The sequence below is a fragment of the Schistocerca americana genome, chromosome 1 (genome assembly GCF_021461395.2).
Source record: "Schistocerca americana isolate TAMUIC-IGC-003095 chromosome 1, iqSchAmer2.1, whole genome shotgun sequence".
In the NCBI taxonomy this organism is placed as follows: domain Eukaryota; kingdom Metazoa; phylum Arthropoda; class Insecta; order Orthoptera; family Acrididae; genus Schistocerca; species Schistocerca americana.
Window position 1 is genome coordinate 903,279,444 of NC_060119.1, and position 15,431 is coordinate 903,294,874.

The following is a 15,431-nucleotide window of genomic DNA, read 5'->3' on the forward strand; positions in this document are numbered from 1 at the left end:
TGCCTGAGAGGTACTTGTCGGTGCTGTTCGACCGCCACATCTACTTTCTTCTCGTGACTGATTTTAAACCTGCACACACAAACATGTGACACAAAGCAGGTAGGATTTTACCATCCCACATAAGGCTGAGTGGTTCTGGAATTAACACAGAAATTCTCGAATCACTACAGCGGCTACTTTAAAAAGCCATACAAACAGCACTCTCCCTCACACCAAGTTGATGCTTGCCTTACATTAATTACAAGCAGTACTAACATAAAACAGAATTTCATTTTCGTCAATACCATCTCAGTGCCAAGAACTAACTGCAATGGAGACAGACTTTCAGAACTCCTTAAGGTGTTCAACCTTGTTCTAAGATTAGCCATCAAATACTTTCTCAGGAAACAAAAGACCTGAACATCACCAAATTGCAACTGGTGAGTTTCAAAGTGACCATGTTTCCATTACACATGGCAGCTTCATGAATTGAGAATCTGAACATCCTTGAGAAGACCCAACCTTGACTTGATCACTACCTCTCACAGATCCAGATGGGTCTGGAGAGTGAAGGTTAGCAGATTCGACAGAATAGCTCTACTCTAACCATGAGTTCTCTCATAAACTAGAGTCCCTACAGAGAAAGAGAACTGAAAATAACTCAAAGAACAAATGATCAAAACAGCTAAGAAGACAGTAGCATTAAGGGAACAGAGGGAACAACCCTGGTGCACTCACAAATGTGAAACGATAGGGCTAAGATGACTCACGTGGCAAGGAGGTTAATTTGCACCAGAGTAAAGATAGCAAGAAGAAATTCCTTACGGCAAGAAACCATATAACAAAATTATACATTTGACGAAAGCCAGTTTGGACAGGTCAGGCAGGATTTCAGGAAAAAAAACCACTTGTAATTCCCAGGGCATCTCTAGGCAAATTTAGGCATCCCTAGGCAAATTTAGGCATATCTAGGCAAATTTAGTACTTACAGTACATACCTCCAAGTCTACACTCAGAAATCCCAAAGGAAAAGTGACTCACAATGACAGGAATGGGAAAATACTTCTTAGCAGTGAACACACAAATTAGCTTCAGGAAACTCCACAAACAAACAGAATCATATCCACGCACAAAAGTGGACATTATGTAGATCATCCAGACCCTCAAGAACAATAAAGGAACTAGCAAATATGCAATAATTGCTCAACTCTGGAAGCACATTGGTGAAAAAGCAATAGAAAAGCCATTACAGAGAATCCATAAGATCTAGGAAACAGAAAAAATTAAAGTGATTGGACACCAGTCCTGATTCACACTGTTCACAAAAAAAGTATTAAATCTGATATGAACAACTATCATGGCATCTCACTCATTTAACAACCAGATTAACTTGAAAGCCCTACAGACCCATACAGAGGAACAATGTAACTCACAACTACAAAAATATCAGGGACGGTTTAGGAAAGGATGCTGTTGTGTTGACCAGCTTATCAAACTTTAATATTCAGGGTGTATGCGGGGACAAGAAGAAAAAAATAGCCAGATTTTTCCCAGATTTCCCAGTTAAAAATACACTACTTCCCGGGTGAAAATTCACTTTTTCCTGGATGAAAGCACATTTTTTTCTGTATTAAGTGACAATACACTTTACCTCGGTACTGTAAAACTTATCAGTCCTTTGAATAGTGAAGCATAGAGATTCCCAGCACTTTAGGAAACAAAGCCCAGGAAGAAACAACACGTTTTGTAAAGCTCTTTGATGTGCGGCAACATTTACAGTGCATATTTTCATATTATGAAAATACAAACACAAATTTGACCAAGTACAACATGATAGCTTCCGACACATTGAACTCTACAGTGTGACCCACTTTTGTCAACCAATTATAGCTCATGCGACTCGATCTCGCCAGCCAATAACAGCAGATACTTGAGCGATAGAACATGTGATGTAGTCAGCCAATAGCAACATCACTGCTAAGTAGCACGAACACACAAATGAGAAAATTTAATGGTCTAAATTAATATGCATACATATAGTTACAAGAAAAGCTAAACTTTCACATGTAATATTTATCAATATGAAAGAATTAAAAGAAATATGACAAACTAACCTTCAAACTTCGTCTTTTTTAGCGTGTGTTGTCCTTTAAGTTATGAAACACAAATGCGACAGTAAAATTTTATGTAATGTCATAAATGGCTGGCCTTTTGGGCCCAAAATTTTTCTAAGTGCCTGATCCTCAGTGTTAAATTTCAAATGACAGTCTAACGCTCTGTGATGTAAGAAATTCACCGCGCGTTCTCACACGTAGCATAATTCATCTATCTTAAAAGGAAGTTTACTTTGAAAGTAACACTTCTCAAACCACCATTCGCAATATTTTCCCACTGCCTGTTTGAAATGTTAACAGTTGTGACATCACGCTCATCGAAACAAGGCCCACAAGAAAAACGCATTGAAAGCAGTTTGTTGTCATGAAGTATTGCAGTCTGTGACACATTTTGATTTTGGCAGATGCTTCTGTGTGCACTGTGTTTTGTTGTTGTCAATGATGCATTTTCTTTGTAGCTGAAGTTTTATTTTGGTGTTAATCTCTCATTTATATTTTATTGCTGCAGTAGTATTCTGCAGTAGCGGGCTAAAGTAAAACTCTTTGTCAGAGTATCATTACAAAAAGTTAACTGAAAACCAAAACAATGAAAAATTCCTGGAATTCTAAAACATTCCCACATTTCTTCCAGACGAAAAAATTTTCGAGTTTTTTCCCAGATTTCCCCGGGCATATACACCCTGATCCTTCATATCTGAAGCTCAGAAACAGAAATTTAGTGGTGATTTTTGTTGACTTCTAGAAGCCCTAAGACCCTACTGATCAAAATGCACAATTCCAAAGCCTGAAAGAAAGATGCTTTGACAACAAAGTGAGCAATTACACAACAGGCCTTGATTGAGACAAAGTAAAATTCAGAAGCGAGATTTCAGACACCTTCAAGAGCAGAACAGAGAAGTTATGCAAAGACCTACGGAGTCAAAATGAGGTCAACCCACGTAGCCAAAGCAGGCCTCCAAATCTCCTTGAGAAATGGAGTTTACAACTGACATCAAGCCAGTGCCCCAGGATCTAAATGCATATCAGGAAAACATCAGCAAGAAGAAAAGTTCAAATATCAATAATGTGATTAAAATAACATGGGATTTTTGATAGTTTGTCCCTGTACAGAAATCACAATTACAAGCCAGCTTCCCCTTCTGCCCCATCATTAGGTTGACAGAGAGCATCCTGCTGCCAAACCATTTTTGAACAGAAGCACATGCTGTTGAGCATCAGCTGTTTCCATGTTCTTTATCTCATGATATGAAGTAAGCATTGCAGTATTAGTCAGCTGCTGATGTGAACTAATGTTTTTGTAACAGTGTGATACATCCCAACAAAAGATCCGCTGGAAAAGAGGTCATCTGAAAACACATTTGTTGGCTGCAAATGTATCAATAGGTAGCAGGAGAATTAGAATCAATGTGGAGAAAAGACCAGTTTTCACGGAATGGTTTAATATTTTTCTGCTACATACTTTCTCTCCCCCCCCCCCCCCCCCCCCCCCGCCCCTCCCAAATTCAAAGACAGTAATGGGCAATTGCAACACCAATCAATCATGTTACACAAAGTCCTTAGGATTTCGTTAGGGAGGGAGAGAGTGTGACAGGTAGTGTTGCCTCACGGAAAGCTAAACTTAGCATGCATAAGTCAGCATTAACTGAACCTGTACAGCCAAAAAAACAAGCTATCCAGTCAATGAACTGGCTATGTGATTTGTTGTGATTATTGTTTTAAGGGATTAAACAATGAGGTCATCAGTGCCTTTGCATGAAATAGGTGGGCAAAACCAATTAAAAATCATTTTAAAACAAAGCTGTAACAACAAAGAAACATTTAAAATACAAAATTGGCATCAGAAGATTCATACAAAGCTATCGATAAAATTTAGGTAGAACACAGCAGAATAACTACTTAAAAACAAGTATAAAATACCAACAGAGATATATTTAAAATGGAGCCAGATTACTGTGGCTGTGTGACTACTGGATATAATGGATGACCAAACCATATAATTGGTGACCAAACCACTCGATGACACACTAAAAGTTGTGTCCTGCCTATTCGTCGAATATGGGGTGCCTAGGAAACCTGCTTTCTCGGATCGCTAGACAACAATTCAAGCAAATCAAGATAAATGACAATACTTAACTCTGAGAATTTACAATGGTGTGTCGCACACAATGGGTGACAGACACATACAACTCCTAATACAAGTGAAACAATACAGTTCCTAAGTCGCTGCTGTAGAGCTCGTAGAACAGCTAGTCTTCAGCTGGACCGTGGCCAGGCACCAAGGCACTTATGTTCTCTTCACCTAGAGGCCGCTGCTGTCTTGGTCTCATCCAAGAGAGGGATCGGTCAGCATACTATTGGCTGACATCATCTTCACAGTCGGCACTACCATTCCTGACCATGGCCAGCACTTTACTTTTACGCCAGAACACTGAAAGCGCAAAACTACGATTTTGGGAAAAGAGTCCTGACATCACACAAAACATTAAGACACAAACCATACTTGCCTTATTATCAGTTAAAATAGACGGCAGATACTGTGGCAGACATATATCTGCCCTCATGTTGTCATATAAAACAATCAATTAAAATACGCCATATTGGCAACTACATATTGCATCTTTGACACATTGGTGATGCCTCATGATGTAAGAGAGAGTCATGTGTCACTCTGAGACATGTAAGTGCTACTTCTTCAGTTCATCGTAGTCAGAAGGAGCTGGTCCCATTGAAGATTTCACCAACCACAGCTTATTGCTCTGCACTGCTAACCGCAGAGCCACCCATCATAACATGGTCTTCTGGGTCATATAATGTGGTAACAGCTTGCAGGGGAAACAGAGCAATGAGCAGGACATGTAAGGGAGCAAGCCTCCTTTGCAGCCGCATTAACAAGTTGGTTTCTGTGGAAACTGATTATGGTGAAAGGGCACAGCTTAACCAGGCATCTTCCGTGCAATTTCCATTTATTTTGACTTTATGCAAGCCTCAAGTAAAAAGTAATATGCCAAGAAAAAACAAAAAGTTTATCCTTAGAGAGGTGCAAAGGCAGACAAAAGATGTAATGTTAAAGTTTCCCCACAGGACTGGTCTCTAGCTGTGAGCCAATCCAAGAATTTCATTAAGGAAACATGGATCAGTGGAGAATTGCCATAAGAAAGAATCAAAGGCATCATTTCCACTGGCTCCAGTAGGACAGTGTTGGAGCTTACCATTACACAACATAAATCATTTGTTACAAACAGCTTCAATGAGTTGGTATGCAACTTCCATCTTGTTTATCCCAGACCTGGAAGCTTCTTTCTCGCTAATGGTGTGTGTATCATGTAACAATGTCCTAGCTGGGATGTCAACATTCTACATGATCCATTTATGCTTCTAGCTATTAAGAAAGCTATTTGTAAACAGAAAATTCGATCTGTGCACAATGGTTTCTGTGTTTCATAATTGGTATCAGTCTTTCACAGTTCAGTCTGCAAAATGAGTTAGGGGCCATGTTTCATAGTATTTGATTTTCCTGTGTTTCAAGACATATGTTGCTGCTAATCCCACTCTGAGTGAGTTACTTTAATGAAGTAACTACAATCAAGTAACATAAGACTGAACAGAATAAATAATAAAAGTTTAACTGGTTTACTTTGTTAAATACTGGCAACAAACAGCCTATAGATAATCAGGAAACACAGCATCACATGTATTTACCTGTGGTTCTGTTCCCATTGTGTATGTTTTTCCGGTTCCTGTTTGTCCATAGGCAATAACAGAACAATTAACACCTTGTAATAACTTCTCTATGACAGGTGTCATAAGTAAATTAAAAATGGTCTCCTGCCCTTCCTCGATAAATACGTGATCAAAAGAAAATCCACGCTCTCCTATAATAACAACCTGAAACAAAGGAAGTTCCTGATCAATGAAGCAATAACTATTGTAATAAGGTTCTTCAGCCACAAACAGTTTATGCTGTATGAATACCAAAACAATATGGCAAGCTAGAGAAGAAAAATCACTTCACTGTAGTTACTACAAAGCTCTTTACAAAATCTATGCATGTCTGGTGGCATAAAATGTGAAAAAGCATATCTGAAACAAATATTCTCATCACAAATTCTCATAACATTATTAACATATTTAAAATTCTTTAGAAAGAGTTTGTATAGCTATAAGTACTATATTAACTAACACTGTATGTTAAGGTGTTATACTGCTTCTGGGATGACCAGTTATGGCATACCAAAACTACATTGCTTGTGCCAGCAATGACAATTTGCTTTGTTTCTAGTGAACATAATGTTTTCCCCACTTCCGAAGTGTGAGCACAGGCACAAACATATGCAGTTCGCAGTAAAAGCAAAAATTGATGCTTAGGATATCATGTTAAAGAAAAATGTCATAGTTACACTACCTGTCATATTATCAACTGTACTTTGATCACACATCACCCTTGCAACATTAACAGACAGTATCGAGCAAGATATGTGATGGTCAGCGGGATACTCCACATTTTATGAAGGAATGGAAAAATAGAAATCTGTATCCATATGTCAAAAAGTTAAAATTCAGTAGAAATTTTACTTCAATACCAGGCAATCCTTCATTCAATCTGTGGTTTTGAAAGACAAATATATTTCAAAATGTATTTCTTGATGTAGCACATATTTTTCTACATCAAAATTCCAATCCTTGGTTCCTAGTAGCACAACTTAATGGAATTAAACCTGTATTCAGTCTATTCAATTTTTTTCCAATTCTTAATACAAATTTAATTAATCAGTTTTTATTTATCTGTTTGCTGGTGTACACAACAGCAGCTTGATTATTCTTTCTAGCTAGTTAATTTGATTCATTTGCAGTTTTAACCTGTATGCCACAAGTCACCTCGTGGTGTTTGGTAAGAGTATTCATGCACCATTATCCACAAACATTAAATACAATGAAAAACTGTCAATAAGCCTCCATATGACATCTAATTTCTTCCATTTTATCATCATCGTCACTTCACAAATTTTATGTGAGAGGAAATAAATGCTTGACTCTCTTAGAAATATACATTTTCAAAATTTTAAGAGCAAATCTTTGCATGATGCTTAATGTCGTTACTGTAGCAGCTGCCTTTGGATTTGAATGAGTGCCCAGATGATTCAGTTCCACTAATTAACCAAACTCATCATGTCACATGCTGCTGATCTTTCCACCTTCTCCGTTACCTCTATTAATTCAGTCAGTTAAGTGATGTAGGATGACCTGCAGTATTCAAGGATCTGTCAAACAGTGGTTTGTAAGCTACTTTATTTGTGGGCGGATTACATTTTCTTAGAATTGTGTGTCCAATATCTATCATATCTACAACTAGTTTCATGTGATCATTCCATTTCTATTGCTTCAAATCTATACTCCTAGATATTAAATGGTCACGACTACTGTATTCCTATTGACTGATCATCAATTGTGTCGAAAACCATTACTAAGTCTTTCCAGCTAATTGCACATACAACTTTAAATTTGTTTATGTTAAAGGTCAACAGCTAGTCCCTAAACAAAAATGTCACATTTCTCTACTATTATTTTGCTGTTGCAACTTCCCTCTGTATACAGCATTACCCGTAAACAGCCTGATGGAGCTTCAGGCATTATCCATCAGACCAGTACTTTACACATATCATGATAGTTATACAGCATTACCCGTAAACAGCCTGATGGAGCTTCAAGCATTATCCATCAGACCAGTACCTTACACATATCATGGTAGTGGCACACTCAGAGCACTCCCTTGTGGTATATTTCCACTTATAACAATTTCCCCTTGATAAGAGCCAAGTGCCTGAGTTCTATTTGTTGCCCAATGAATCACAAATCTTGTCTGATATTCCACAATCTCTTATACTGCTCATCAGGTAACACTGCAAAACTGTATCGAAAGCTTTCCATAAAGCAATAATTGCAAAATGAAGTTGACTTCAGTTGTTTACTGTTTTCTGGATCTTATGGACGAACACAACAAGCTAAATTCATAAAACCAGTTTTTGTAAAATCCTGCTGATTCTTGCAGAGCAAATTTTCAGTATAAAAGAAGAGCATAACACAGCAGCCTGAAATGTCCCCCACAATTCTGCAAAATACTGATGTTGGCATTATAGGCTTATTCACATGCCTGTGGCCAATAACTTACTGCAACAGCAATCTAATATAAACTGCTGCTTGAAGAGAGAAAGTTATTTCACATAATCTGTATAGAATTGTGCAAGAGTCCCATCAGATCCGGTCACCTTTCCTCTGTTGAGCAACTACAGTATACTATCTCACAAACTTTAATTTAAGCATTTGTATGTAACTCCAGTGAAACAAACTTGTAAACTTAATTCATTGTTTGGTCCTCTGTGTTTCAACCTCTGTTTCCATACTACACTACATGTCATTAACTTTGCAACACTAGAAAGCACATCAAATAATGAAATGTTTATTACTGTGTGTGTACAGTATAGTAGTAGAATACATGATTAAGCTTGTGGATGAAATTTGGATATACAAGGAGCAAGATTTGGTACCTTTGACAGAAACAGCTGCTTTAACTGGGTTGGGCACTGACTAACTGAGGTTGGTTGCACATATGGTGACTTCACCTCATGGTGCATGGTAAGAATATTTCATGTACCACTATCACTTACCTCTACCTTCTTCCATGCACAAATGTTAAATAGGATGAAAGTCCAGTGATTAAGTTCCAGATGAGATCTAATTTCTTCCACTTAAGCAAAATGTACTTCACGAGACGTATGTGGCAAGAAACATGTTGCTTTGACTACATGTATATCATTCCATGCTGCTTTAACTCTATACTAGAGTTTAGCAAGCATAGTGGCTGTTAAATAGTGGTGTGCCAATCTCTTTGGCAATCGATGGCCATATGTTTTCAATGGGTTAGAGCTGTCCAAAGTAGTAGTCGAACATCCTCTGTTTCAAGGGAGGTCAGGACAGCACATGCAACAGTAGTCTTGTGTTACTTTCTAGAAATGTGTCACAGAGAACTTTAAGATAGGACAAACTCATGGAATTTAACAGAAATAATGCCTGTTGTCCATATTACCAACTACGCGAGCCATAGATGATTGTGTTGTGTAACCAGTGGCACACCTTTTATTTATTTTTTTATTTTATTTATTGTTTACCATCAGGCCAGGTGCTGAGATCATGCAACAACTAATGCAATCTGGAAGACATGGTACAATTCGTGTGTCCAGTGTTGTCATTGGGAGCACCACTGTCAACACCCTCTGCTGTCGCATCAAGTCGCAGTGCTAACAATCCATGGTGCTCCACAAATCATCGCACCCTGTGTGTGGATACTTATATAGTACAAACCAAGACAGTCTCCTGGCTCCTGGTACGTGATGTGGCTGTACGATCCTGCATGGTCGAGTAAACAACTGTCCTCCCAGGTGTTATAGAGGTGTGCAGGTAAGAAGGTGGGTGGTGGAGCAATGCGTAGTAGCAAGAGACAATGTACCACATGACGCTCCAGCCAACAGCGTCATTCAATCATCTGAGCAAGTTTCACGCATTGCTGAGTGTACTTTGAATGTGTAGTGGTTAGGTCTTCTCCATGTACATATTGTTACACCTCTTCCTCACAATCAGATGAAAGATGTTCATGTGAAAACATTGTTTAGGTAGTTCACACATAGAGAACTTTGAACTCGGCACAGAGTCAGGGCAAGATGCATGAGCACAGAACATCACCACCATAACAGCGATTGGGTGTGTCCACCTGCTGTGAAAAGAAGCTGAAGAGGAATGTCATTTTCTTCTGTTGTAAGAGGGCACAGAGAAATTGTTCCTATGTACAGATACGAGTTCTGTTCACCCATTGTTGTATTTGTTGTATCAGAACAACAAAATACAGAAGAGTTTTTAAAAGACCTTTACATAATTTGAATACTTCAAAGCTCTCCTCCAGCCCTTGACCCTCTGCAGATGGAGAAGTAATATGGCAAGCGTTGATGGCACTGCATAGCATGTCCACAGCATCATGAAAAAAAATCAGGAAAGGAAAACAAAACAAGAAAATAATTAAGGTAAATAATCTCACAAGCTGCGACTTGGTCACAAATTGAACAGTGACCTGAATATAGAATAAATTTCCTTTACTTCATATCTATGGCCACAAATTTTTTGTCATCAGACTACCAGTTTTGGTCTGGCCGAAACCAGTGGTCTGATGACAAAAAATTTGTGACCACAGACATGAAGTACAGGAAATTTAAGGTAAAATGTGTCATCGGTTCGATAGTATTAGAGTGACAGATCATTTTGGAGGTCAGATGTGTTGTGGGCTTAATAAAGCTATAGAATGGAACTGTTTAATATTCTACTGTATTAAAGGCTAAATTGTTTGCAAAGTATTAAGGTTGATGGATCAGAAAGGTGCCCAGACATAGACAAGCAAGCAAGAGCTATAGTGCCCCAAGTGTATAACTCTTCGAAAAAGACAGTCTGAAGAAGATGACTTCTGGCCAAGTGGTGCTCGCCAAAATGTTACCAATAGCCAGGCAAGAGAGGCAGAGGTGCATGATGTGTGACTGAGAACTGTACAGTGTATTCCCAGTGAAGTGACTGCATCTATCAAAGCCACTGGATCGGAATCTTTTAAACTGCCAGGAATGTGATGCAATCATAAGAAGGTGGTAGGCGACTTTGATAATTTTTCCAAGGGTTTTTGGCATCATACAATATTCCATTTGTATTGTAGTGCTTCAAGAATTTCTGTGTAAATTCTAGAACCACTCTGCCTTCCACCGTCTCAAACACCCAATATTTTAGTTGTGAGTGGGAGAAAGGAACCCTATTTACTGCGCATCACCTGTCTGTGTGAGCAGGTTTGAAGTTTATCACGAGACAACTGTAGACTCGGCGATCAAACAGCACCGACAAGTGTTTGCCGGTCGCACCATGGAAGCCGTAGTGAAAGAACAAGGAGTGTTTATGTATTCTGTGCTGTTTTATAACTTTGACTATTGTAGTGAAACAAAGAAGAACAGCTGAAATATTGTTAATTAATGCTCGTCTTGGACTTGGAAAGGATAAGACATGTATTCATATTCAGGATGAGAATGGACTTGGGTTTTAAGCCAACTTTCTCATATGTGTAAATGAACTTTGTTTCTAACCTTTGGATACACGAGGAGACTTACTTGACAGCATTTGTTTAGGTGGTGAATGAGATTGCAAAAGTCTGATGTTTAAATATATATCGTTAAGTGAAGCAAAAGAAACTGTATACATCTGCTTAATTTTACAAGCAGAAAGAGTCTTGAGAAATTCCTGTTCCTAGCAAATATACTTCAGAGACAAAGAGGAAAAGAGGTTGCAGCAGCAAGCTAACCAGCAAGGAAAGTCGGCTGACCATCTCAAGTAGGTCATATTGTTAAAGAAGTTGAAGTTTTCACACATACTTCACCACTTTAAGTCGTCCAAAGCGTTAAGAGTATTCAAGGCATTAATACCCAACTGAGAACTTTGATTTTAGCAGCAATCAATGGACAATGCTAAGCATATTGAAGATAAGCAATGGGAGAAAATTTCTTATGAAGAGAAGTGTTGCTGTGACTGCTAGGACAGTATTTATAACAAAAATGCAGGAGACTTGAGACAGTGGAACATCTCGCATTTATTATATTAATGAAACTTATGTGAACCAGAACCATGCTAGGACAAAGTGCCGGAAAGCGAATGATAGGCCTGTTGGTTCCAATAGGTATATATAGTCTTCTTGCAACTGTACGTGCAGCATCAGTGGACACATGATTTATTCCTGATAGTAAATTAATATTTAAGGCTTCAAAGTCTAAGAGTTCTGCACTGACGCGACATACGCTGTATTTCAACAATGGTTTACAAAACAGTTATCATCATACTTCCACTCAAATTCAGTTATTGTGATGGACAATGCCAGTGTCCACTCAGTGCAACTCAACAAAGCCCTCATACATATACCAAGAAATCCAATATTATTACTTGGTTATTAAGCAATAGTATCCCTCAAAATCTGTTACAAACCAGAGCGGAATTGATGCTGGTTGCCAGCACAAATAAACCAGCATACCGTATCTATGATACAGACGACATTGCTTAACAACGTGGGCACCAAGTAATTAAATTGCCACCATATCATTGCCATTAAAACCCAATCGAGATGAGATGGACGCAGCTGAAACCCTACTTCACAGAGAAGAGGAATACTTCTAAAATTGCACAGGTTGAGAGCCTTATGCACGCAGCGATTGAGAGCATCACAATCTCGGCATGGGCGGATTGTGTAAGGCATACAGAAAAATTGCATGTTGAGGACTATTAACACATCCATCTGTACTACAGAGTCTTTCATAATAATTTTCATCAGTCATATTCATCGCAGTCAGAAAAGATGATGGTTTCTATTGGCCTGAACTTGATAAGTACTAAACTCATCATGACCTTGTCTGTATGGCTGCTGAATCATGGTTGTGCACATTTTATTTGTGTAGAGGCAAACAGTGATTGCCAGGAGCTGTCATGTAAATGTACATGAAAACAATTTCTCACATTTTACAAAATCGGTCATTTTTTTTCTCAGTAGGATTGTCAAATTAAGCAAGTACAAGAGTATTTACAAGAGTAGTTCATGAGTCTGACATGAGTATATAAAGCATAAGAATATGATCTACTGATAACATTATTTCAAGAGAAACTACATTAATGCAATTGTTGAGTAAAACTCACTACATTGTTTATATATGTACTCTGATCTATTTCAGTGTTGTTAAGCACTGATAAATGGGAGTTTTCTTGCTTGGTTCCACATACACTCTTTACATGAGTGCCTGGCTTGGCTGGTCCAGATATACTTGACTAGAACATATCATTTGCTACTTTTTAGCAAATTTGCTATTAAAATTTATTCTCATTGCTGTCAGGTTTGCTTGAGCACAATATTTCCACTTTCACAATCGAAATCATTGCAGTGATGTCCATTTTGTTGCTGTCTGTGATCATTCTAGAGAGGAGGCTTAGAATTGCACTTTGTACAAAATCTGTAGTATGGTGTTCGTTTATGTGGCTACAACATTATAGTTGCTTTTATACTCTTTAATCTGTGCAGCAACTACACGTTTATGGCATCATTTCGCAAAATAAAGGAAAGGCAACCACTCGCATATGGCTGACTAATGTGTGGTGCAAAGAAATACACAACAGAAACTAGTGTTTATAGAAGCTTTCTCTAGTATAAGTGCGTGCACACACACACACACACACACACACACACACACACACACACACAGTGATGATACGAGATTCCCCAGGTGACGTGTGACCAAAGTTCATGAAAATAAATGATTTCGTTGAATGATGGGAAATTTTGTGTCAATTTTAAATATAAATGAACAGGCGTTATTAGTAGAAGATCTGTTCATTTGTTTGTCTACAAAAATTGTACACAGGTTAAAAGTTTAATTATTTAGTGGGACGACTAGCCAAGGAGCAGGTCTCTCTCTCTCTCTCTCTCTCTCTCTCTCTCTCTCTCTCTCTCTCTTTTAATTATAGGTATTCCACATGAGCTTAGCTTAGTGTGTCCCCTGTCTCCCAAGAAACATTAAAGTGATGATTGGCCTCACGATGCACAGAATGAACAGTGTTGGCAAAGAATCTTGTGCACGAAACATGATATCATAGAATACCAATGACCATCAGATTAATAATAATAATAATAACAATGTAAATGCTAATGTATAGACTCTTCGTTTTTTGCTTGGCAAGCATGGAGTTGGTTCACAGAAGGTGTACCGAATTGATTAAGTTCAGATCACACTTGTAGTAAAAGGCATAATAAAAGCCTTCACACAAATCAGAGATGTTGAGTTCTGGTTCTGGATATAAATAGCATTCTTCAACAGACATAAAACAGTATAACAACGAGTCACGAGTTCAAAGACTGATAGGAACTGGAGATCAGTGACGAGGTAATATAAAAACTAACTGAACCCTACACACACACACACACACACACACACACACACACACACACACACATGCACACCCAAAAAAAAAAAAAACGCGCACTAGTGAGTGCACATTACTGCCAGAGAAATATCTATTAGAGAAAGAGAAAGAGCTCAAAAGCTAGTGCAAATACAGTTTTGTGTTGCACATTTCTAGGCTCCATACGTCAATCAACAATAGGTGAGTGGTTGCCTTTTCTTTGTTTTACATATTAATCCAGTTAGGAATTTCCATCATTGTTAAACACATAATTTCTTTAGTCATACAGATGGTATCAAAGTCAGTAGACCAAAATCAGTTTGACATCCATGAAAATGGTGTGACAAAACTGCTCAGAATGTCTTGCTGAAATGTGAAATTAAAGTATAAGCAGAATATATTCTTCATAGATGCATAGCATATCCATTGGAATGCTGATACTCTCACAGATTTGTCATCTCCTTTACCAGCCACAGTTTGTTTGGCAAAGTCAGAGTGAGCCAGTCCATATTCCAGATTCCTAAAACTTGACAGCGTGCTCCCAATCGGATGTCTGTTTCCGGAATACTGGCCTGAAGAGTCAAGTTTACTGGTAACCAGTTCAGCTATGCTATCAGCCAGTTCATTCCCCGGGATTCTGATGTGGCCCGAGGTCCAGCCGAAGGTCACTTAGCCTCCACATTGTTCAAGATGAAATCTTGCATGGCAATGATTAAGGTATGGTGAGGTTCATACTGGTTGGAAGCTTGTAAACTGCTCAAGGAGTCACTGAAGATGAGAAAGGACCCCACCAGTGCAGGAACAGATGTGCTCAAGAATATGAGACATCATTACCAACTCCGCAGTGGAAAGAGAAGATGGTAATTTAGATACTTAGGAGAGCTATGAATGTGGGTAGCATAACTGATAAGCTGTTGTTGGCACCAGATCCGCAATGGATCCATGAGTAAGCTATTCACAGGGCTGGTTCGAAAGGCTTCTGACACAAGTCAAACCCCACAGTGGTGTATCAGATCCAGTATCCACAATGCTGAGGGAGATGCCTAACTACACTCCTGGAAATGGAAAAAAGAACACATTGACACCGGTGTGTCAGACCCACCATACTTGCTCCGGACACTGCGAGAGGGCTGTACAAGCAATGATCACACGCACGGCACAGCGGACACACCAGGAACCGCGGTGTTGGCCGTCGAATGGCGCTAGCTGCGCAGCATTTGTGCACCGCCGCCGTCAGTGTCAGCCAGTTTGCCGTGGCATACGGAGCTCCATCGCAGTCTTAAACACTGGTAGCATGCCGCGACAGCGTGGACGTGAACCGTATGTGCA

The 15,431-nt window shown here is 38.8% G+C and overlaps 1 protein-coding gene across 9 annotated transcripts in view; it reads right to left on the reverse strand.

Annotated features, from left to right (window-relative positions):
• LOC124614989 (kinesin-like protein Klp61F) overlaps positions 1 to 15,431 on the reverse strand; it is a 290,420-nt gene that overhangs the window by 226,184 nt on the left and 48,805 nt on the right. For 8 of the 9 annotated variants that reach the window (XM_047142997.1, XM_047142989.1, XM_047142992.1 and 5 more), the window contains exon 3: positions 5,793 to 5,978. The exons of the other annotated variant lie outside the window; for it this stretch is intronic. In XM_047142997.1, the coding sequence (XP_046998953.1) occupies positions 5,793 to 5,978 (186 nt within the window). The remainder of the gene's footprint in view (positions 1 to 5,792; positions 5,979 to 15,431) is intronic. 9 annotated transcript variants of the gene reach the window in all.